Below are 24,610 nucleotides of genomic sequence, written 5' to 3' on the forward strand. Positions count from 1 at the left end.
CTTCAAAATTATTCTCATTGGTAGCTTCCTGAAGTTTGGGAAGCAGTACCTTTTAGGATGTCCTGTGTTTCAGTGAATGCACCTGAAACCAGGTAACTTGCTACAGTCTTTCAACGTAGTGTCACCATATAGATTTGCAGCATTAAAAACTAGGAAGAGACTTTTCCCCCTTTTGTGTTCAGCTATTTTTAGATGCTAGCCATTTTTTTCACCTATGTGTGCTTCACTTGTCTATTGCAAGCAGGTGTTTAAGCAATCTCATAATTTAATATCTATTTACAAATGGAGATAAGCTGTTCAGGTGTGTAGTTTTATTGAACGCTCAGATCTATTACAGAGGTTCTTCCATCGTAGACCTCAAAAGCTATCCTTAACAATTAAGGCTGCAGTAACTAACATTGAAAAAATGTTTATGACAAAACCTGTCTGTTTAGATGTCTATCTTTGTAAGCTTTGTGTGTATGACCAGACAAGATATAACTGCTGAATAGATTTCCATATCTTTCTTTGTACACAGTTGTGATGTTGTCTTTTTATCTTCAGATGGGGAGTGCTCTGTATCCCGTTAATTTCTTTGTTAGAGTTTGAGTCTAACGGATATCTGAGCATAGTAAAAATGGTTAATGAGTAATAAACAGACCTGTAAAATGAATAGTTAGATAGTTTGGGGTTTTTTTTAACTTGAGAACAAAGAAAAGTGAAAGTACTCTGTTGTTTTAAAAGGAGAAGCTTCTTTAAAGCATGACCAGTGATTTATTCAGGCAGTAAAACTTTATTCTTGCAAACACTTTCTCAGTTAAGTGACTTAACTCGTTAGGCCTGAGAGTTATCATAGAATCACAGAATGGTTTGGGTTAGAAGGACCTTTAAAGGCCATCTAGTCCAACCCCCCTGAAATGAGCGGGGACATCTTCAACTAGATCAGGGTACTCAGAGCCCCATCCAGCCTGACCTTGAGTGTTTCCAGGGATGGGGCACCTACCACCTCTATGGCAACCTCTGCCAGTGTTTCACCACTCTCATCGTAAAAAATTTCTTCCTTGTATCTAGTCTAAATCTACTCTTTTTTTTTTTAGTTTAAAACCATTACCCCTTGTCCTGTCACTACAGGTCCTGCTAAAAACTCTGTCTCCATCTTTCTTATAAGCTCCCTTTAAGTAGAGTTCGTGACTTCTGTGTTAGTTCCTCTTGCTGCCAAACACAGTGATGATTTGGCTCAGCTGTATAGCTGGTTTTGAAGGCTGATGTCAAATTAAGTCTCATACTTTTTCTCTGAAATAATTTATTAATCAGTGTTGTGCATGATGTGGAAAATAGAGATGTCAGGATGAAAAATGTTTTCCTCTCTTAGTTTTTTCTGTATGCATTTGGAAGTACTTTTATGTACAGCTACTCTTGCAATTGTACCTTGTAACGTCTAACCAAGTTTTCTCTCATACAGCAGCAGCAGTTTCCTTTATTTAGACAAGAAAATACAATTAAAAAACAATTGCAAGAGGTGAAAGCCTTATTATTCTACAGTATAAATTACAGCTCTGTAGTTACTTTAATAGATACTTTCAATGTATTTTTGAGTGAAGAGGACTAAGTTGTTGAACTCTGCCTTTTTCTCAGAGATGGCAGGGCTTTCGGTTTTTTTTGGTAGTGATATAATTGCTTTAATCAGGACTTCCCCAGGCTGTTGAGTTGCACTGATAAACTTTGTTCTGAAAGGATAATTAGATTGCTGCTTAGGAAAAGTTTTAATATGCATTTGTATACTTAAAAATCTATGAAGCTGAGGAAAACCTGAAGGTTTTTTGTACAACTGGAAGATGTTTTTGTTGCTTGGTGGCCAAAAAAGGCGTAGTATTTTGCCTTAGACTTAGTCCTGTGTGTTTTGATATCAACAGCAGCACTACTTCTGTCTCTGTCTCCTGATATGTGCCAAACCATATTCTTGTGTGTGAATGGTAGGAATACAGGAAAGGTGTTTTCTTAACCTGCTTGTATATGGTGACCAAGGTGTGTTTCAAAGCTTATCTTGAGCGATGGTTGAGAGAGCTGACTTTGCAATTGAGGGAGTTTTCTTTTTCCTTCTCTTGCTAGGAGCACTGGCAGTTTTCTTTTTCACCTATTGATTGATTTTTTTTATTTTTTTTTTTTTTCAGTCTCATGCTGCTACAGTAGACTATTCAAGAAAGCACTTTTGTCCCTCCAGAATTCTGTGGGTTTAAGCTCCTTCAAAAGTTCCAGGATGTAACCACAGATAAAGCAAATTAAACTGGAAGTCAGCTTAGCACATAGTGCTTTATTCCTAAGAATAATTCATAGAATTCTGGAATGGTTTGGGGTGGAAGGGACTTAAAGATCATCCAGTTCCAACTCCTCTGCCATGGGCAGGGACACCCTCCACTAGCCCAGGTTGCCCAAAGCCCCATCCAACCCGGCCTTGAACACTTCCAGGGATGGGGCATCCACAGCTTCTCTGGGCAACCTGTTCCAGTGCCTCACCACCCTCACAGGGAAGAATTTTTTCCTTATATCTAATCTAAATCTACCCTCCTTCAGCTTAATTATTAATATCCCTAGTGAATAACTGTTTGCTTTGTAAATCTAAATCATTATTCTGGATGCGTACAGATTGTACATATTGCAGTATGCTGCACACATGAATAAATAAAAATCATATTTCTACTTCAAGAAAAGTAAACCAGCATTTAGATGATAAACTTTTTTATAATAGGTTCTCAATTGTTAATTGTACTTAGAGATGTAACTGAAAATCTGTTCTCTTCTGGCATGAAATGAGCTTAACATTTGTGAGCCCTGTGGTTTTAGGATATTTATGAATTCTTTCATTTCCTCTAAACTATTACTATTCTTACTGGGTGGTATTGTACTTCATTGCTTATCAGCTAGAGGGCATTTTGTGTGTGTCTGTATACACAAATATATGTGAGTGTGTGTGTATGTATATGTGTGGATAAGTGCTTTTATGTACTGGTTTTTTTTTCTCTTTCAAGTACTTATTGCTCTCCTTTTAATATTAACACAATTATATCTTAATGTTTGCCAGATTGCTTTATGATATGGTGGTTTGTAGAAGAAATGCTTGTATCATGTCTGACTTTCTCAGGTATCAATACCCACTTACCTTTTACGTGTCGGACCTTTAGGTGACTCGACACACTTTTCAAGAAATACTAGTACAGCCTAGGTAGTGACATCTTACACAGAAAATCTTCTTGGTTTTCCACTGACAAGAATGGTGTAGGTGATAGCTCTTCTGCTATCTCCTTTCAGCACTGTGGGTTGGAAATGAAGTACTTACGTTAGACATTTTTTCATTGTCTATTTAAATTCATGCAAGTGTAACATCTTTTCGGAAAGGTGTTTCAAGTGAGCAAATGCGAAGAGTATTTTACAGTTGTTCCAAGTACTGTGTTGTAGTTTTCATGCTTGAAACTGCTGTTGGTTGTTTTTTGTTTCTTTTCTATTTATGAAACTTAAGGTATAGGCTTTCCATCTCTTGAACAAAAGGAAGCATCACAGTTTGCACATATTGTTGCCAGCTACTTTTAATGTAAGAAGGTCTTGAGGCTGGGAAAGGAAGAGACTAAGTTATTTCCTTAGCTGGGTGCATCTCATCTGTCAACTCCTAAGAGTCAGTGGTTTGATGCTGTCAGGTTTGATTCAGGGCAGTAGACGTGTGCCAAGATGCTCTGGTCATTCCGGTGTGTTGCACCAGTGGTACATGGTGGTATGTGGTCAGGAAGCTCAGGGTGGAAATGGTTTAGGAGGTTAGGTCTGATGAAGGACTGTAGCATGGTGCATAGCTTAACACTTCCTAGCGGATGTCTTTCTTCAGTTGCTGTGAATTTCTGTTGCAATTCATCATTGATCAAAACCACTACAAATTAAGTTAGTGTGTTTCTTACAAGACAGGTTATCCTGTCTGCAGAGCCTTTCCCTCAATCTCTGGTCAAAGAACAGGCCAAAGTGAGGGGAAAACAACAGAGTAATAGCCCTTGATAAAACCTCTGCAGGTAGGATAGCGTCAGGGGGAGCTGGCAGTAGGAAGTAACTAAATTTTTTAAAATACCTTTTTTAAAATTGTTGTCCATCACTGCAACAAACCTAAACTTCAACAGGGGCATGTGTTCAGCCCTTGTACTGCCTTTGTTCCAACAGATTCAGTTTTCGTTAAAGGTAAATAACTGCTGCTGAATGATTGCCTTGAAAATTTAAGTGGTTTCTGTGTGAACAGTTTATTGTAGTGTGTGTGTAGTTTTGGTAATGGCCAAGAGAATGGGTTTCACAAAAAAAAGTAAAGATTGCTCTAATAGTTCTGAATGTTTGTTCCAATTATGTTAAATGCTTTAGCGAATAGGAGAACAACTTGATTTAAAGTGTGGAAAAACCTTTCTCCTTTAAGATATCCCTTCCTCTAGTAAATCTCTCAGGTAAGTGTTGCAGTATGTTATTTTTAAGTTGATTTTCTATTACAATATCTGTTTAACTCTTTTACACAAGTTGTCCAGATGAATTCAGTTGTTCTGCTTCCATGTTAGTGTTGCAATGATAGGAGATTTATCTTGAAACATTTTTTTCCAGCATTTAAAACCCACCTATGAATCAAATACAGACAAGAAATCTTACTATTAATTGCAGGCTGGGAACTGAGGAATAGTACCAAATAGTACGTTAGGTATAGAGGCCCTCAAGGAACTTGTGAACAGAATTTCTTTTGAGAGTTGAAGAGGTGAATTTATGATTAATGCTGAGTGGGTCAAGATAACTGAATCCCAAAAATTTTAATGTAATTTGGTTTTGTATAGGTTTGTGTATATCACTTATTTCTATAGTTGATTGATTCTGAGTCACTGTCCTCTGCGATTATTAATGAACTACAGAAGTGGATAGCTGTACTGATGATTTATTACTGTAACCCATCTATATTAATGGCTTAATCACTTTTAGACATTGATAAAAATGTTTTCTTTTGTTATAAACATGATGTCTAGCCCTATTTTGGTGTTCGAGCATTTATAAAGTTCTAAAATGAAGTGGTTTTTTTCTACAAACTCCCCAGTCTGGATTGGTATGGAGATATATCTGTAGATGTAGGGGAAAAAAATGCATGCCTGTATGTACGTAGGTTTGTCACCAATAGTACCACATGCATTCTTGATTTTAAATAGATGGGGTTTTTTGTTGTGCAGAAATGTTCTATGTAGTATAAGTACAGTCACTAAGGAAGCACTTTACAGGTCAAATATTCTACAGCTTTAAAATTTTGAACTATTTTTATTCAGGGAAAAAATAAATTTATTTTTATTTGCTGTTATGAAAAGCAAACTTAAACTTCTGTCTTATTTTCCAGAATAAATTTTACATAGAAACCAAGCTTAACAGAGACTTAAAAGATGACCTTATAAAGCTGTTTACGGAACATGTTGCAGAAAAGCACATTTACAACCTAATGCGTAAGTAAATCGATTGAATTTTTCTTATAATGGGAGTCTGGAAAACCACAGTGCTTTCAGATATTGCAGAAATCCACAGCAAACAGGGAGAAAATGGCAAATTATTAGTGAACTTAAATACAAATTCCTTTTTTAAGGCATCCACATGAAGAAATGTGGCACACATCAACTTATTTTTTCAAAAATAGGATTTCGTATGAAGTTGTGGTTTTCTTGAGTATCTGGGGGAACCAATATATTCCCTTTTGATTTGTGATTATGACATAACAAATGTTTTATTGTCCTGTTGCTTATGCTGTTGCTCTTTAATTTCATTATCAAAATATTGATAGGTATCATTAAAAATATGATGTGGTCGAAGAATTGTGATACTGCTGGGGTTACTCTCATGATGCTTTCGAGTACTCCCTGCTAGTTAGTGACCTGCGTAATGCTGACAGCAGTTTCTCTGTTAAGCTAACGGGTTAATGCAAATCGAATATGCTTCAAGTGATACGCTTCCCGTTAAGTGCTCCTGTGGGTAACGCCTGTGGTGAACCGCTGAGTTTGCCTGCAACCTGCCACCAGCAGTGACTATTTTTTGTGAGCTCAGGGACCTTGCTACTGGCCTGAGTATCTTTCTAGAGGGCAATTAGCAAAGGCAAAGATAATCAGACTTGGAGTTCAAATGGAACAGCTTGCATAGCGGTGAGCAGTTGACCTACATGCTCAGAGAATTGCAATTACAGGTGCTTTGTGCAACTGGATAATTCTTGTACACCACGTTGAGTTCAGTATCTAGCCTGGTGGTCTCCTTTCTGTAACCCAGCCCTACTGCAGTGGCTGTCATCGTCGAGCTGCTCCCCTCCTCTTTTCTTTGAAGCAGTGGCTATCTGCACGCTTAATGGAGACCAAATGATGGGCGTTAGAGTTGAGGATATTTCTGCTTTTGTCTGCACTTGGGTAGTAATGCCCTTCTCTTTCCAGTGAAGGGCTGGGTGAAAGAAGCTTGGCTATGGTTTTTAGGGTCACTGTGAGTTGGGATCCTGGGACAGAAGGGAGCGAACAAGGTGACTACCCTCAGGTGAGGGAGCCTGGTACCCTAGGAGGATGGGAGATCATGAGCTCTGATGCCTTCTTGTTCTTGCCATCTGGAAAAGTCTCCCTAAGAAGAGCTTTTATCTGTGTAGCAGATCAGATCACCTTGGAAATGGCAGGACAATGACCCACAGACCTGATGGTTTTTTATTTTGTGCCAAAGAGTTTTAACAGTATCATGAAACTGAAGGTGATTGCTGCAACAGGATCACAGAAAATTCAGCTGAGGTTGCCTTAAAATTAAATGCATTTAATTTTAATTAAATGCATTTAATTTTAAATTATGCATTTTTCAGGCAATGAAAACATTAATGTGGTGGTGGGTTTTTTTTTTTCTTCAGTGACAAAGCAAGGGTAACACTGGTCATAGGACATAAGTAATGTCAGATGCGTGTTGCTATGCAATTAGTTTTCTGTGGATGATAATATGAGAATCAAATAGAAATTGCAGATGAACTATTGAAAGCAAAACACCTGCGCGTGGGTGTGTGTGAAATCTGAAACGTTTCTCCCCAGCTCTGTGTTAGTTGCAGAAGTGAAATTAAAAGAAACCATTGAAAAATAAAAATAAGCTGTCACCAACTGTGTTGCTGTATGTGGGGTCTATTGTTTAATGAGCAACTTCCTTGGATATCATTTCAGTCTTACTGTCAGCTTATTAAACCTAAGTTACTTTGGTTTTATCTTACTCCTAAGTAAGATAATATATACTGACATGTATAAACAACTGTGATCTGACTTGGTTAAATCTTGGATAATAGGGTCTTTCAATTGAGTTAAAGCATGCCTGAATAAAACTCTAAACTTGTTAACAGATTCCTGGGAAATAATTGAAGACACGTAACACATGATGTAGAGGTGCTGAAAAAGTTCTAATGTTGTATTATTTTCTGCCACTCGGCTGTTCGTTCTAGCTTGCTGAAATTCAGACCGTAATAGCTAAGAATATTACCTTCATTTTTGGAAGGGCCCTATGAAAATAGGATATAAAGCAGTGTTCATGAATTACTTTACTTCCTGATGTCATTGTCAGTGTGTGGTACTGTTTCCTGATATTTGATATAGATTTGGTTCAACAGAAACGTGCTGTTGTGTTAGGGGGAAGAGAATAAGGTTTTGAGTGGGTATGCTTAGGAAATTAAAGTCAATGAAGTCGTGGTCTGCATAGAGAAATGGAATCCTTGGGCTGTTTTTTAAAGAGATGCTGCAGCTGCCACTTCAGTGAGAAGAAGCAGACCTTCCCTCTGTTTTAAAAAACAAACAAAAAAATGGGTTTAATCAGTTTGTGATCTAGACTCAGAGGACAAGAATAACATCTGCTTTTGCTCTTGAAATTTGTTGCTATGTTTTTCATACAAAGGGGTTTTTGTTTGTAGTGTCTTGTCATTCTATCAGAGCCTGGAAGCTGGCATTTCTGTTTGAAGCTGTGTTCAGGAAGGACTGTAAGTACATTTCAGGTTCATTTGATTTAAGAAAAAGTTCCTGCTCCACTTCAAAAGATGTGTGTGGGAAGTCAGAAAAGCAATGCAGCACAGATCTCTTCCTTAGCGTTCGATCTTGCTCAAACTCCCACCGGTTGAGTCGGCCTTAGTCCCTGTGGTGTGTGGTTGAAGGCAGGAAGATGCAAAATGAACTCCTGGTACAATGGTCTCTGTGGTGGGAGCACTTATCTGAGCACTTAGTTGCAGAAAATAGTGATTAAGGTGCAAATTCATTATTTACAGAAAAAATAGCGCCTAAGTGAACTTAACTTGGACAAATTTTGCCTGCACAAACACAATTTGGTTCATCTTTTTTCATAGAGGATTTTTTTTTTAAACCCTACTATATACCAGAGCACTTCTGAGCAGTTAAAGTAAATACATAAAAATTATGTAATACACAAATCCATGAACACAGTTGTGTTTATGAAACACTTTTACACTCACACGTATTTATCAAGTCAATGCTCTTCAAATTAAAGTGGATGCATTTGAACTAAATGGATATAACCTGAGTATTTTCCTTACAAAGCCAAAGCTGGCTCTTGCTGATACAGCTTGAGAGAAGTTGCTGTGTGCAGAACTACTTAACTGAACGTAACAAGCAAAGATACAGCATCTTATTTACGAGGAGCTTCAGAAATGGGGAGAGGGGAAGATGCAGGTAATATCTCCTTGTCACTAGGGAAGAGGTGGTGGAGAATGTTGTCTTTGTTCCTGCTAGAGATGACTTGTAAGCTGTAAAATTCAGAAATATGTGGAGTTTTTGTCCTTATGCAGCCACTGTCTGTTCTGATAGGTTAGGTAATCTCAGTGCCCTGGAAACAGCCTGCCAATTTGTTCTTGTGTCTAGGAGAATGGTAATTGTTGCAAACTTTAACTGTCTTCAGTGGTGAAAATGAGTAACAGCTCCTGAAGCTCTCTACTTTTAGTACTTGCAGTAGGTAAAATTTAATGGCGGAGAATATTTGCAAGTAACTGCTATTCTTCTCTTTTTTGATATTGACAGCTTAGTGCCCAAAACAAGCTTGCCTTTAAATCTAACAAAAGAGAAGAGCTATTAACAGTGTACTGTTGGTTTTGCTTGGTGGATAGATTACTTGGTTTCCAGTTACAACAGTTTGCAATTACCCCGTTCTCTTACAGAAACTAAAGAGAGGAAGGTGAGTGCTACACTGGAGTCCTGCTCTGTGAGGATTCATGAGGTTCTCAGCATCTCGATATTGAGAGGAAAAGTAATAACTTAAACTGGTCATAAAGGTGAAAGAAGTTCTAGAAGGCAATCTGAGGAAAAGAATTCTGCTTGTTCTTTGCTGGCAGTGGTGTTTGTGGTAGAAGTAGGATGTATCAGATTGGTTATGACACTTTCAAATAATTAGTAGCCTTAGCATATCACTGTAGTACTTGGGCCAGTTCTATCTGTGTGTGAGCTGTTTCTTTCCTTCCATATTTGTATTTTGGGTTCAGGAAGTGGTTTCTACTCTTGCAGGAGTTATGTTCTGGTAGGTATCATTCAGTACAAGCTGGTTCTTTCCAAAGAAGCATCTGCCTCTACTTCTGAACAGAAGTTACTCAGCTAGGAAGTCGTGACCTCTGTCAGAGGGAAAACTGCTTTCTTCAACACTTCTGATTTTGTTCCTATTGATTCGGGTAAGCAATGGATGTTTGTGTGTGCCCATCTTTGACCTACTCTGTCAGGAATGCAGGGGATTTGCAACTAGATCATCTTTAAGGTCCCTTCCAACCCCAACCATTCTATAATTCTATGATAGATCATAGAAACAGATCCTTTTTATCCAGAGAAAGGGCAACCTCTTGGACCATGGAAAAAATGCTATGGAATGAATAGGACTCAGGACTTCATGGATCTTAAAATTGTTATCAGGATCCAAGGTGATAATGTGGCTTGTCAATGAGGCAATTCCCTGAAATTTACTGATTCAGAACTAAAGCATGGGCTTGAAAATACGTGAAATTTAGGTAAAATTATTATTGAGGATTAAAGCATTAGATCTCAACTTCTGGCTGTCTTAGTTTTTTGTTCATGATATATATCAAGATAACTACAGAATTAGCTGCTGAAACCTGAGGATACAGAGCAGTTGTCTGTATGTAGATTCTAATAGTAAGTAGGCGATTGTTGAATGTAGTTCTCCATGTCAGTGCTTGTGCAAGTTCAGAACTAAAACCCAGTTTAAAAATGTATCATGTGTAGTCACCAGAAGCAGCAGCTTTTCTTACAGTTTTCCAAGAAAAACTTTTTTGTAAAACGTCTGGAGGAGGGTGAGGAATCACACCCTATTTCATTAAGTTTGCAGTTTCTAATTAGTTACTGGGAAAAACTTCTCTGAAGATTCTTACGTATGACTACTTCGTTTCTTCCCAGTTATGTCACTTGGATTCAGATGAGGTGAAGAGATCTTGCTGCTCCATTTTCTTAACTTTTGTTGTTTTGCTGGAGGTATATTATAGTTCAATAAAAGGGCTGTTCATGTTGGGAAAGATTTTTCCTTTATAAAGATGGCAGGAAAGCTATTTCCACTGCATTGGTGCTTTCTGAAAAGTGCCAGAAAAGTTAACTCAAAAGTTGGAGAAGGTTGCTAACAGCTTTCTCATGATGGAGTTGTGCAGCTGTCCTTCTTAGTTGCAGCAGGTATAAATGTAATACAAAATTACAGAGAATGAATCAAGTTATAACTGTTAGAGGTTGCTAAATGTAGCAGGGAGCATGTTGCCTGTGCAGAGGTTTGCCTGTTGTTTGTGCAGTGGGTTAGCAGGAGGAGAGGCTGTGTTGCTCCGTGGGCACTCAGACCACTGTTCTTAGCAGATTTGTGTTGCTGTATTGACCTCCAAAAGCCTGTTGATGTCAGTGAAGCAAGGGATCCTCATCTCTTTGGCTGCGTACTGCTATGATATAATGCCTTTTGCTAATAAATCCCATATCTAGCTTTTGTTTGAGCATACCCCAGGAGGAGCAGTACAAAAGGCTGAGAGAAGGACTTTGATGCCAGGTTGATAGCCTGACTATACAGCTAACAGAGAACATGTGGTTTATTTTGATGTGTTGGGTTTTTTATTCACGCCCCATGCCTCACCCTTTGGCAGAGATAGGCAAGAAAAAGATGGATTGGATTGACTTTTTCCCTGCTCTAGTTGGCATTTCTTTTTTCCCCTTCCATTTTGACATCCGTCTCAAATGATCTGTGTATAAGAAGCAAGCTCTCATTGCCTTGACCCACAAACTGCAGAGAAAATCCCCTGAAAAAGGAGGAAACACTCATTATTTTCCAGCTTCTTAGAGAAGGCATTGCCCCCACTCTTTTTGTATGCTGCCCTTCTAGATTTACTTTCAAGAACTTGTTCATTTTTGTGCTTCTCATTTCCTTGTCAGATCTAATGCTTATGCTTCATAAGGAGATAGCAGTTGGGTTTATAAATGAACTTGTTCTTGAAAGGCTGTACTGAGTAGGATCAAAAGTTACTGTAGCCCAGTGTCCTGGTCTTGGCAAAAATTCATAGAGCGTCATTATAGGTTTGGTGCAGCACAAGTTCGATGACCATGGGTTTGTATCTTGAAAGGTATGTGCCCTGTAGGAAGAGCTGAAGGTTTCCTTGCACTGGTTTAGGCTATGTCTACATTAGTAAGTGGTGTAGTGTGAAAGGAGCAGATCTACAGAGTATGAAACACCTACGGGTTGGTCTTGAGGACTCGATGTTCGCCTTTATATGCATCTTGGAGATGTTGCTAATGTCTGGTCCTGTGAACAGAATGCCAGTTAGTAGTTCGAGCACATCTGGTTTAATCTTGTCCAAAAGGAATTAAGTTGATATGCTCCAAGGCAGCTCTGTCATATGAACCAAGGAGCAGTAAGTGGGGATGATCAGTGAATTTGCTTCAAAAGCACATTTCAAATCTGAACTAAAGGATTAATATAGAATCTGCCCTTAAGCATTTGAAATCACTGTTCTTTTTTCTTTGAGACACAGAGTGAGTACTGTGATGGCAGAAGCAATGTATTGTTAAAAACGTGTCCCATTCAATTGCTGAGGCTCTTTCCTTCTGTAATATATTGGATGTTGCTCAGCCCCTAGACACTGCTTTGCTTATTGATTTTGCACACTTTATGGAAAAAAGTGTGAAAAGAAAATCTGTACAACCTTAACTCTGCCACCTTCATAAAGATATGTTTCTTGCTTTTTAAGTTTAAGAATGATACATTAAAAAAAGGTCGATTTCTTAAAAGAAAAAGAAAATTGGCGGAATTACTTGCCTGTGGAGTAACTTGCTCTTTGTTGGTAGAATCAGCCCATATGTCTGGATAGGTAAAATGAAATTACAAGATTTCTTACAAGAGTCTTAAAAATGAAGCAAGGTAGCAGAACGCTAGGAGAAGATACCGATCGATTCCAGTGGTTTTGTACCAGACTAAAATGGGGTGATTTTTATTAGAGTTCCTCTACAACAAAAAGCTAATTTTGTTTTCCCCAGCTCTAAAGCTGTTACAATACCAGCTTTGGACAGCAAATATCTTGGAGGGCAAGGGGGGTTCTATAGCATAAAGAGTCCTTTTTGAGATGTAGCAAAGGGATGCATTTATTATCACGTTCTTGATTAAAAGCAATTTTAAAAGACTTTTGTGCATCTACAGGATTGTTAATCTGTTCAGTATTTAATTTCTGGTTTATTCTACATAGACAAATAGTTTAATCCCATCACCTCCACTTCAAATTCCCGTTCTAACCTTAAAACAACATTTTCCTTCCTTTCCTTCCTTCCTGTCTTCACTCCAAATATTTCGCTCCAGATAATTGCTAGTGAAAATCAACTGCAGCATGTTCCACTTTTCCAGCCTGTGGGGAGTGTGCTGAGATGCTGCTATTGCAGGATAATCAACTGTTCCTGCTTCTTCAAAACACTGAATTGCACGTTAATGCCGGTCTGTTCTTAGACCTCAGCAGGTACCCTGCACTCCCAAGGGATGAATAGGGTAGCTTTTGTAGCTGTTAATCATTCTTATACCCTTGTGCTCTGCAGGTCTGATGGAATAATCAAGAATAATGCGCTCACCAGTTTAAGGGAGATATCAGTAATATTTAAATGGCAGCTATGATTTGACAGGGTTAAGTAATTGTATTGTAACCATATTGGAAACGGTACTGTTACCAAGTATTATAAAATACACTCATATTCTTTAAATAACACTTAATCTACACACAAATTTTATCACTGAGCTAAACTTTTCATCAGAGAACTAAGTTATTTTAAAATAAGTTGCATAAAGGTTTCTTATTTTTTCTTGTTTCATGTTGATTAAGTTGCAGCACCTCAAAGTAAGGGAATTTTTTAATTGGAAAAGATAGTCCTAAATAATGACTGTCATGTTTAATCTGGCTCCTCTGTAAAGGAATAGGAATAATGTTCCCATTTCAATAAGCCTTCATAAAATTGTAAACATGAAAATATCACTTTATTTTCTCCAGTTATAGAAGTCTAAAAGTCTGTATTTCTGTATTTATAGCTTTGTTTTTCATATTTATTCTTGTTACAACACTGAATATTTTCCATGTGATTAAGACTTGGAATTTTTTTTATCAGCATTTTTATTAGATGCTTAATAAAGCTTTTGGGCTATGTAATGAATATTTCAAGAGTAATTTGTGGCTTCATTAAATGCCTAGTGGCAAACGCTTAGGAATAAATACAACTTTTCATGTTTTTTTTTTCTAACCTACATTTTAATTCGCTGCAAACTTTTGAAGAATTTAGCTTGCTAAGAATTTATTTTTAGTTCTGTTTAGAAGAAAATAAAAATGCAGAATCATGAGGAGTTTGATGTAGCTGCAAATGTGAAGGTTAAACCAGAGGGAAGGTCAGTTTTTATGCAAAAGCCTTTTGAAGTTCTAGATCGATAGTTAATGCCTACAAATTGTACCTGGGTTAAAGTAATGAGAAGGTAATATATAATCAGACTTTATCAGTCAATTATAAAATAGGTAGCAGGTAAATAAGTCAAACAACCCCAAAGAACACAAAAAAAAATAACAAAATCCAACCAGCCTCCCAAAAAACCTCAACCCAAACCAACAACAAAAACCTAGAGCCACGTCTTGGGGACACCAGCCGTAGCTGTTTCCTTGCTGCTTAACAATCAAGTGCTTGACAGACTGGATTTGGGAGGAAGGGTTGGGATACAGGAACTATTTGCAAGGTGAAACCAATGGTATTGCAGTGAAGTAGAAGGGTATGTGTGCTCAGATGGACCTGATGTGGTGTAGCTGAGAGAAAGGTAATTTATGATACTATAGGTATTTCTCACAGTTGTGTAGGGGCTCAAGTTCTGTGGAAACATCAAAGTTGTTGTTCTGCAAAATAATAGAAATATTGTATATCCATTGGAATTAAGTACTAAAGAGCACAGTTTGTACAATGGGGTTTTACTTTGTAGCTTCATTAAGCAATCATTTCTGCTTCTGTTGAAGACTGGAGAGCAACAGCTGACTAACACCTTAGTTGTGGAAGCTGTTGGAGTTGCTTTTAGTGTCAATACACTTTATAATTTTTTTAGTGCATTGTTGAATAATTAAAATTTTTACTACATCTGCCTAAGCCATACTTATGTGTGAATTGTTAAAATATGTTACTTTGAAGTTCTATTAGATACTGCAAAGGGAGGAAAAAAATCTTGTGCTCTAACATGCAAAAGTTTCACTGTTCTGCAAGAAAAATTACATCTTTGCCAAGCAAATCTATTTTGAAAGGAATGTTGAAGGATAGAGAACAATGTTTTAGAATAGCTCTTAGTTTTTGCAAGTGAATCTTGAGCTATGAACAAATAAGTTTGAACTTGCTAAGATATAATCGGTACTCCTGGAATTACTGGGGTCCTGGATCTTGCCTCAAGTACCCCACTGTAATTAGGAAGTAGCTTAAACCTTAATCGAGGGACAAGCTGCTTCAGTGTTACTGTGCAATGATGGAGTAACTGGGTTACTGCAGAGTACCTGAAGTGCTGAAGGGTCATACCTCACTGACTCCAATATAGTCCATCCACTGTTCCTCAAAAAAAGTCCTAAGGCCATTGTGGGTGTTGTGTTTTACCTCGGATCAACAATATTTCAGAGCATCTTGTATCTTTCTGCAATTAATGCATTTCATCATGGCAACCCACACTTCTCTTCTTTGAATCTGCCATGAGTTATTTTCAAGACCATTTGCAGTTTAATTAACTTCTTTGCATAGTGGTTACTTAGTCTGTAAAATGCAGTATTAGTTCATAAACACTGTGGAGGTGGTCAGATAGTATCGTAGTGTCATTACTGCTGTCATTATTCTGCCTCACCCTGCTCTATCTTTGTAAATGCCGCAGGTGGAGCTTCTGGGAGTAGGTGGAAGGAGTCTGTGCAACTTCTGTGTTGTAGAGTCTCATTAATTATTTTAATAAAGCAAGAGCCAAAGCCTTAATATTGGAGGTCTTTTGTAAGATTGTAAAATAACAAGAGAAGTAACTTCAGTGTGCCTGGCACAGCTGTTTCTATTCCCTGAGTTTAAGTGGCCCTCTCTGAAGAAGGAATACAGGATTGAAAGTCTGGGTAGGTTTCATTGCAAAACTGAAGATGAATTTGTGTGCAAAGGAGTTTTTACACCTTTTCATATATTTACATCTTTGTCAATAAACCTTCATTGAGATTTTTTTTTTGGAGCTGTCCAAAGAGGAGTCTTGTTCATTCTCATGGAAATCATTCTGAAAATACATATCCTACAGCAGTGCTGTTCATCCTTCAGGTATGATACATAGCTCTTGGAAAAGGTGTGGGCTGTGTTAGTTTATACGGAATGGTTTAATGAATAGTATATTCTTTTAGTTTTCTTTATTGAGACACAGGAAATATATGCCATTACTTAGTTATATTGTTGTTGTTGAATATAATATCATCATGCTTGTATTTACTGACTAAATCAGGAGTAAACAATTTAAATTTACATTGTAGTATGTGGTATAAGCAGTTGCAGAAACAAAGATAAGAAATGTTAATTTCTGAAGCTGCAGTAAAATGATGAAGAAGATATTTCTGTAGGATTGATCTCCAGGTGAATTCGTCCACTGATTTTATTCATGAAATCCCTTTCTAATGCCAGATGATGTAGTTAGTAATCTAGAAAATAAACAAGGGGTTGTTCATTATTCTTGCTTTATATGGCAAATACATCTGTTTATATTATCTCAAAGGATCACAATTGAAATGAGCTTCATGGGTGAGTATTACCTTAAAGTGACAAATAATATTGCATGTTTATAATGGTGAACGATACTCAAGATGCGGACTATCCTGTTAAACTATTGCTTATGCAAATAATTCTGTTGGTCAGCATCTTGAATGTTTTTCCATTAGCTGGAAGGGAAGGAGAAAGGGTGGAGCATCTTGCACCCCCAGTGTGTCTCCAGTACCACAGGCTGAGAGGGATGGTTTGCTCATCACCACTTTGATCCATATATACCATAAAATAAAATTTTTCTTTGTCTCTGCCTTCTACTTTTTTGATGTTATTTAAAAAAAAAAAATTGGAAGATGACAGTACATATGACTGTGTACTCATGGTATAGACACTGTATTTCAGATTTCATCTGTTGGTGGAAGAAGTGTGACCTGCAATTTTCCATTTACTGAGAGATATCCAAGTAGTCAGATGACCTCTAGTTAGTTATGCAGATGTGGGCAGCTTCTGCTAGTGCTTGGGTTTGTCCCCAAACCAACTCTGAATAGCTTCTCTTCCACAGTATGCCCTGTACATATGTAATTATATAAAGTAGATTCTGAAATATTTTTAAATTGCTCTTGCTAGTTATAACTTGGATACTACTGGAGAGCACAGTTTTCAGTTTATCAGGAATAAAAGAAGCTCTGTTAATTGAACTACTTATTAACATTTATTAAAATGTTCAAGTGACTTTGAACTCTCTGGTCTTTAAGTCAGTATTAATTTTTAGGGTTATTCTGTTTTAAATATTTTTTTTATACATAGCTTTGGAACATAATTTGGTGTCTACATATGAAGAACAAATTTAGAATTCTCTGGACACTTTACAAATCTATTAGTGAAGCTTATGCTGAAGTACCTACAGTCTAATTAAATATATATATGTATATACACACACTTTGTATAGATTGTGCATTACTGTTTACATATCTTCCTTATAAAGCATTATCCCCTTTTTAATGTTATAATTTGCAACTTTCCTGGCTGCCAAGAGGCTGTTTGAAAAATCTTTAGAAAGAGGCTGTAAATATGTCATTACAAAACAAATCACAGGCTGTCACCCCCCTCATTGTTTCAGCTGAAAGGAGCAAGCACTTTGAAGATGGTTCTTTGTAAAATAAATTCATCTTTAACAGTTAAATATAACCACTTTGATTACTTGGAGATTAGAATACTTTTTTTAAAGCTCCTTATTACATCAGCCACTTAAACACTTTCACAAAGACAAGAAGGTGCTACTGAAGATTTTTCTTTTTATGGTAGGTACTATAGTGGCAGATGCTGAAGACAGAACTGGTGAGGCTTTGAAGTTTAAAAACCAGAGTCTCTACGATGTAAGCACAAGAGATACGCCTTTTAGGTAGAATTGTAAGAGTCGTTTCTCCTCTACATAGTGGGGACAGGAAGGTGTGTATACACTGCTCAGCTCTTTTGTGGAGGCATAAAAACTGAAAGGCAGCAGTTGGTTTAAACCTTACTGATTTTTTTTTTTTGGTTGGTTTGTTTCTGTAGTTCAGATGGATGTACAGACCTCAAATAAATACAAGACAGGCTAAAGGCCTGCCTATTGCAATATAAGCAGTAAATTTGCTATTGCCAGTTATTTCCACAAGAGGAAGATACAATTATTGCAATGTTTACTACAGAAGATACTGAGAATGAACTAAAAATGTCAAACAGGTTTGAAAGGACAACTTTTCTTACTTTATCTTTGCTTTCTTTTTTACACTACTTGAAAGTCTATGACTGAAGTACAATCCATCCTTAGTTCTATGTACAAGATGCTGAGTACTGTAAAGCAAGGATTTGTGGATCTGCAGGTGTTTCGCACACTCAGTATGAGTGTGCTTCTAAAAATAAATTGTTTGCTTCAGTTCTGCGTCTGAATACTTAGAGCCATCGCTTGCCTGGTTTTTCCTTGCAATTCCTGCTGTCTGTCTGAAAATGAATGAAAAGTGAGTTATTTCACATTTTCATCATATATAACTTGAACAGAATACTTCTATTTAAAGGTGATGTTTTATTACTGTTGAGAATTAAGTTGCCAATCTGATACCTGGCTGTTTCCTTTGTGAGGACATCAGATAACCAAAAAAAGCAAACTATATTTCTTTGATACAAAAATATATGTGTAAGAGCCTATTTTTCTTGAGTAGAAAAATTGCTAATTCTCTTAATTTTCTTTCAGCTTTACTTTTGGAAGCTCAGTCAACGCCGTTTCAAATAACTCCCTCAACCATGGCAAATATTGTGAAAGGCCTGTATACACTACGACCAGGTAAAAACAAAAAATGTTTCTAGGAGTATCTTGTACTGTGGTTGTGATATGTTTTCCTAAATATGTGTGCATTTGCTATCTATCTAATGCACATTTTACAAACAAATGTGCGTTGTGTTCTGTCCATCATAATGCTTACTTCTGCTATGCAAAAGGCCCTGGTTCTTGTTGCCCATCTGTGACCTGCGCAAAGTACTGTGTGGATACCAAATTCATTTTTAAAAACTACCCAGCCCTCTACTCTGGAGACATAGGGAAGAATTACTACTATTACTCTGTAGTAAGAAAGAAGGAAGGCTGTTCAATGAGTCAGTCATAGCAGAAGTTTAGAAGCATTGAAATGGTGAAAGTTATATTGTGGGTCACACTTCAAATGGCCAGATCTTTGCTTTGAGATGAATGACTGTTTCTTCCATGAAGCCGTTATTTGGTTGGTATTATTTCATGGAAGAGCTTAATTTAAGTTGTGAGTACATCATGACATCTTGTGTAACAATTATATTGAAAGGAAAATGGTGTTGCACATTTAATCAATTTTGTAACAAAATCTTTGATTCTGTAAGTTTTGGAGAACTGAGTAGAGCTCTAGCCTGTGTATGAAAAGACTTTAGAAACACAGGAAGTATTCAAAATATCCATAGATAAATGGTACCTATTTCCCTTCCTTTTACAATATTGATACTTTCTTCTTACCTTGGTGTGACTGAGGGAAGGATTGTGTCTGAGCTTCAACCTACTTTTTGCTTTGCAGTCCCCAGTTATAAAAGTAGAAATGAGGATGGTAAAGCTTTACAAAAAACTTTAGTGCAATGTTTAGCATGTATACAAGCCATAAATGTGGTGGACCCTCCATTTATAAAATATATGGATAAAGCACTTCCACTTAGCAAGGATTATTTTTACAACAGCAAAATTAACATTTTACCATCATATTTAAGGCAATACTAACTTCATTTTTATAAACTGTTCAGTACCAAAGAAAGAAAGGGTTTATGTGTAAGTATAAAAGTATAATTCTTTTGAAAGCAGGTCAGTGTGGTTTTCTTGTACCACACTTAATATTGTAGATGATGGACTTGTGATTTCCCAGTTTTCCATTTCAGATGATCCCTGTCTTGCTGTTGACTTCACAACACAACAGTTACTGGTTTGGATTGGTGTCATGGGCCTAATCAGATTTTGAATAGTTGTCTTATGTCTGTAAGATCTTTATGAAAATTTCTTCCCACAATTTGTGGTATCTTCTTTCCGCAGCTGGGTAGAAAACCCAAGTGATTGACTTTAAACTATTGCTTAAACAGATACACATTTGCTCTAGTTACCTGCTCCTCAAACTTCTCAGCCTCTGAGAAAATGAGGAACTTCAGTGTCATTCCAACCAGGGGAGCACAGGATAGACTTCTTGATGTAAAAGGCTGTTCTTTGGTGGTGCTGGTTCTTGAATTCTGAAACAATTGGGACAAGAGTTCCTCTGGGATGGTGCTTCTTGCTTGTTTTGTGGGACATGCTCCATTGGATGGATATATCATGGGGACTGGGGAGCAGATAACTGGGGAAGTAAAGCAGCAAATGTAGTCAGTGGGAGGTTCTGGGGGATTAGAGCAGCACTGGAAAGTGTCTGTTCAGGCAGTGCAGAGAGCAAAAGGAGAAGCGATGGTGATGTGGCTGATGGCCCTGAGCTTTCTCTTCTCTTTCTCTTTTACTTTCTGTTCAAGTTGAAAGTACTTGACAGCTGTTAGACTTCAAATGTTGCCAGAAAAGACTGTCTTCTGATTCCAGCTCCAGCATGTGGTGGCTGCAATAGAAAAGGCTGAAGACTGGGCAGGTGCTGGCTTAATTGGATTTAATCTGAAATACTCTTTTCACCTCACCTATAATGATCTGGCAGTGTCATGAAATACGCTACCACAGTATTTCATGGAAGTTGTGACTTCCAAGCCAGTTTATTAGCTTGGCTAAATGATTCAGTATGCTATGATCCGGGGTATCCAGGGAAGTACAGGCCTGTCAGTCTGACCTTGGTGCTGAGGAAGGTTATCACATGGCACGTACAGGACAACCAAGCAATCAGGCCTAGTCAGCATGGGTTTATGAAAGGCAGGTCCTGCTTGACTAACCTGATCTGCTTTTACAACAAGTAAGTTAGTGAATGACAAGGCTTAGTGGATGAGGAAAAGGCTGTGGATGTTGTCTACCTGGACTTTAGTAAAGCCTTTGACACAGTTTCCCACAGCATTCTCCTGGAGAAGCTGGCTTGGATGGGCATACCCTTTGCTGGGTAAAAAAACTGCTGCATAGCTGGGTCCAAAGAATTGTGGTGAATGGAGTTAAATCCAATTGGTGGCCGGTCACAAGTGTTGTTCCTTAGGTCTTAGTACTGGGACCAGTTCTGTTTACTATCTTTATCAATGATCTGGATGAGGGTGCACCCTCAGTAAGTTTGCAGATGACGCCAAGTTGGGTGGAATTGTTGACCTGATTGAGGGTAGGAGGGCTTTACAGAGGGATCTAGACAGGATTGATGGGCTGAAGTCCATTGTATGAGGTTCAACAAGGCTCAGTGCCAAGTCCTGCACTTGGGTCACAACAACCCCATGCAACACTACAGGCTTGGAGAAGAGCGGCTAGAAAGCTGCTGTGCAGAAAAGGACCTGGGGGTGTTGGCTGACAGCCGGCTGAATGTGAGCTAGCAGTGTGCCCAGGTGGCCAAGAAGGCCAACAGTATCCTGGCTTGTATCAGAAATAGTGTGGCCAGCAGGACCATGGCAGTGATCATCCCCCTGCACTCGGCACTAGTGAGGCCACACCTCGAGTGCTGTGTTCAGTTTTGGGCCCCTCACTACAAGAAGGACACTGAGGTGTTGGAGCGTGTCCAGAGAAGGGCAACGAAGCTGGTGAAGGGTCTGGAGCACACGTCTGATGAGGAGCAGCTGAGGGACCTGGGGTTGTTCAGCCTGGAGAAAAGGAGGCTGAGGGGAGACCTGATCGCTCTCTGCAACTACCTGAAAGGAGGGTGTAGTCAGGTGGGAGTTGGTCTGTTCTCCCAGGTAACAAGCGATAGGACAAGGGGAAATGGCCTCAAGTTGTGCCAGGGGAGGTTTAGATTGGGTGTCGGGAAAAATTTCTTCACTGAAAGGGTTGTCAGGCATTGGAACAGGCTGCCCAGGGAAGTGGTGGAGTCGCCATCCCTGGAGGTATTTAAAAGATGCGTAGACGTGGGGCTCAGGGACATGGCTTAGTGGTGAACTTGGCAGTGCTAGTTTAACAGTTGAACTTGATGATCTTAAAGGTCTTTTCCAACATAAATGATTCTATGCTGAGGGAGGTTAGTGCATTGGTTTTTGTTTAAAGCGCCTGTACACTAGTAATGATTATTTAGTGAGTTTGCTGATTAAAGTGAAGACTGTTGAAGCTTGACATCAACCAAGTAATCATATGTGGGAATTGGGTTAAAAACTCGTGCTGTGCCTTAGTGAATACATTTAAAAGCATCCTCTTTTTCCAAGTAAAAATGAGGTTTAAGATAACTGTTACAACTTCTGGAAAGTCTGGCTTCAGAAATACTTGAAGAGTATTTATTTTTCTCAGAACTTCTTACACAGTTGCTATAAACCCAGTTTTCATCCTTTGCTCACTCTTCTGTGTTTCATCAGCCTTGAAACAGCTTTACGGTAAACTGTCTTGCTTCTGTAAGGCAGTGTTCAGTGTAATCACATTTCTATCCTGTAGCTGAACTAATACAGGTTAAAATTATATAATGAACATTAAAAAGTGTTCATGTAAGCTGTGGAAGATTAGTGAGAGAATTACATTAATTTATTTGAAATGGAGGATAGAGAAGCAGGGTTGTATGGTGATATTACTGTGCTTTCTAGAAGTAAGGCTCAGGGACGGGAGGTGTAAATTTTGTGAATACACTTCCCCGAGTAAAGTATTACAAATGATCTGATTATCAAGGTGAGTTTGCTGATCATCAGTGCTTGTCCTTGAGAGTGTCCGGAGGCTCAGCAGGCCCTGCGAGATGCAGCAAGAACCGAATTTCAATTCGATGATGAGGTTGATGACAAAAGTAATTCCTTTATCTACATGTACACATCTGATTTTAACAGTCTGATTATTTATTCTGCTTTAAGGCTTTGTTTCTGTGGGTTTTGGGGAACAGATTTGGAGGTTTTTTTATTTTAATTCAAGATCCTAAAATGTATTTAAAGTAGAGCAAAGTTACATTTGTCAAAGAGTAAAATTTTCACAGAAGATCTCTTCTATGTGTTTTGTTGTTGCTTTCCCTCTTCTTACAGAATGGGTACAGATGGCACCAGCTTTATTTTCTAAATTCATCCCAAATATTCTACCCCCTGCTGTGGAATCTGAGCTTCAGGAATATGCTGCTCAAGACCAGAAACTTCAAAGAGAGCTTATGCAGAATGGATTTACTAGGTAATAATTATTTAGTCTTAAGTAGTAATTGTGCTGGACAGTGCTGAAATGGTAAAAATGGATACACCTAAAAATATTGAAGAAATAATTTAAGAGTTGATAAAGAACCTTCACAACTCAATGTCTGAAATATGGCCATAAGGCCACGTTTTGAGCACTACCAACCCTGTAGATGGTACCAAAAAGTAGATGATCAGAAGTCTGGAAATATTTTCATGAAACAGCTTACAGTTCGTGCCTCCCTGTGTTTTGATTGTGCTTCTAATGCATGGTCATGTTCTTGTTGAGCCTTTACTTTGGCTGTTTATTTTCCATAAGCTGACTTTTTTCCATGATACTTCCGAAAATATCAGATGATGACTTCTCCTTATGCCACTTTCAGTTATTTATACAGTCAAGGTGTTTATTTTAAACAGGCATTTCTTCTCCGAGTGTTGAAGGGGGAGGAAGAACCAACAGTAAAAGAGACAGCAAAAAATTTTCGTAACTGATATTGTTCACTCTGAACTGTGCCTGTTGCTCTCTGCTTTTCTATTTAATTGCCTGGACAGAAGCGCAGTGCTTTCACCACAGCAGCGTAACACTTTTGCAGTAGTCTGACAAACCAAGACCGGGCTGGGGAAGCTATCGTTCTCTGTTCCAGAGGGGTTTGTTTCTGCATGAAGAGAATACATCTTAATCTTCCCTGTTACCCATGCGGCTCTGAGAATCTGGTCCTGTAGTTTGAACACCCACTAGATGTGGACATGTTTAGTGTTAGATGTACTCCTGGATTTCATACTCTCATGTAGTTTTCCTCAAAGGTAGTATCTGTCTTTGAAGCTTGGTAAATTATTGAGCTTCAGAACTCTACTACTGACCTAAATGCAAATAGCATTACAGACTCACTCCTTGTAAGGCTTTCTGTTGAGGAAAAGAATTTTTTTAAAAAACATGCATGGGTTAAGATACTAAAAGCCATAAGAGTTTGGGCTGAGAAAAGCAGTGCATTTGGCCCAAGAAGTAGAAGTCTCAGATGGTTTCAAACTGAGTAGGAATATAATGCTGACAAAGGAATATAATGCACAGAAGAAAACAAAAAACAGCATTTTTAAGCATTGAGTCTTATTAGTTCTGTAGATGGCTTATAATAGTTCTACTTAAAACTGCATTTCACCAGTTTCATGCTTCATAGAGAATTAAAAATGAAATTTCAAGTAGTAATTGTCCACATCCACAATTGGTTTTGAAAACATTTTTCCCTAGGTACCTAAAAATAAGACAGGCTTGTCAGCTTGGCTGGAAAGTTCTCTGGCTGGTACTGGAAGGAGGATACTGTATCAAAGGATAGGAAGGGCAGTAGGAAGAATACTGAACATTGCAAAGGCTGGATGCCTCTGTGGTGCTCTCATTAGAGACTTGGTGGGATCCTCGGAATGTATTTTAGCAACTCCTGTTTTATGCAGAAAAATAATTCTCTAGTGCTGAAACGAATGCAAACCCATAGGAAACATTTAGAGTGGTCAGTCACTGGAACAGGCTCCCCAGGGAAGCGGTCATAGCACCAAGCCTGTCAGACTTCAAGGAGTGTCTGGACAACGCTCTTAGTCATATGGTTTAGTTGTAGGTAGTC

General features: G+C 38.1%; 1 protein-coding gene across 2 annotated transcripts in view; it reads left to right on the plus strand.

Moving 5' to 3' along the window:
- The window catches only part of CACUL1 (CDK2 associated cullin domain 1), a 51,830-nt gene that overhangs the window by 21,532 nt on the left and 5,688 nt on the right, over positions 1-24,610 (plus strand). For both annotated transcript variants that reach the window (XM_075757796.1, XM_075757795.1), the window contains 3 exons: positions 5,366-5,468; positions 18,472-18,561; positions 22,860-22,998. In XM_075757796.1, coding sequence (XP_075613911.1) covers positions 5,366-5,468; positions 18,472-18,561; positions 22,860-22,998 — 332 coding nt within the window. The remainder of the gene's footprint in view (positions 1-5,365; positions 5,469-18,471; positions 18,562-22,859; positions 22,999-24,610) is intronic.

This window comes from Balearica regulorum, chromosome 7, assembly GCF_011004875.1.
Source record: "Balearica regulorum gibbericeps isolate bBalReg1 chromosome 7, bBalReg1.pri, whole genome shotgun sequence".
NCBI classification, from domain to species: Eukaryota; Metazoa; Chordata; class Aves; order Gruiformes; family Gruidae; genus Balearica; species Balearica regulorum.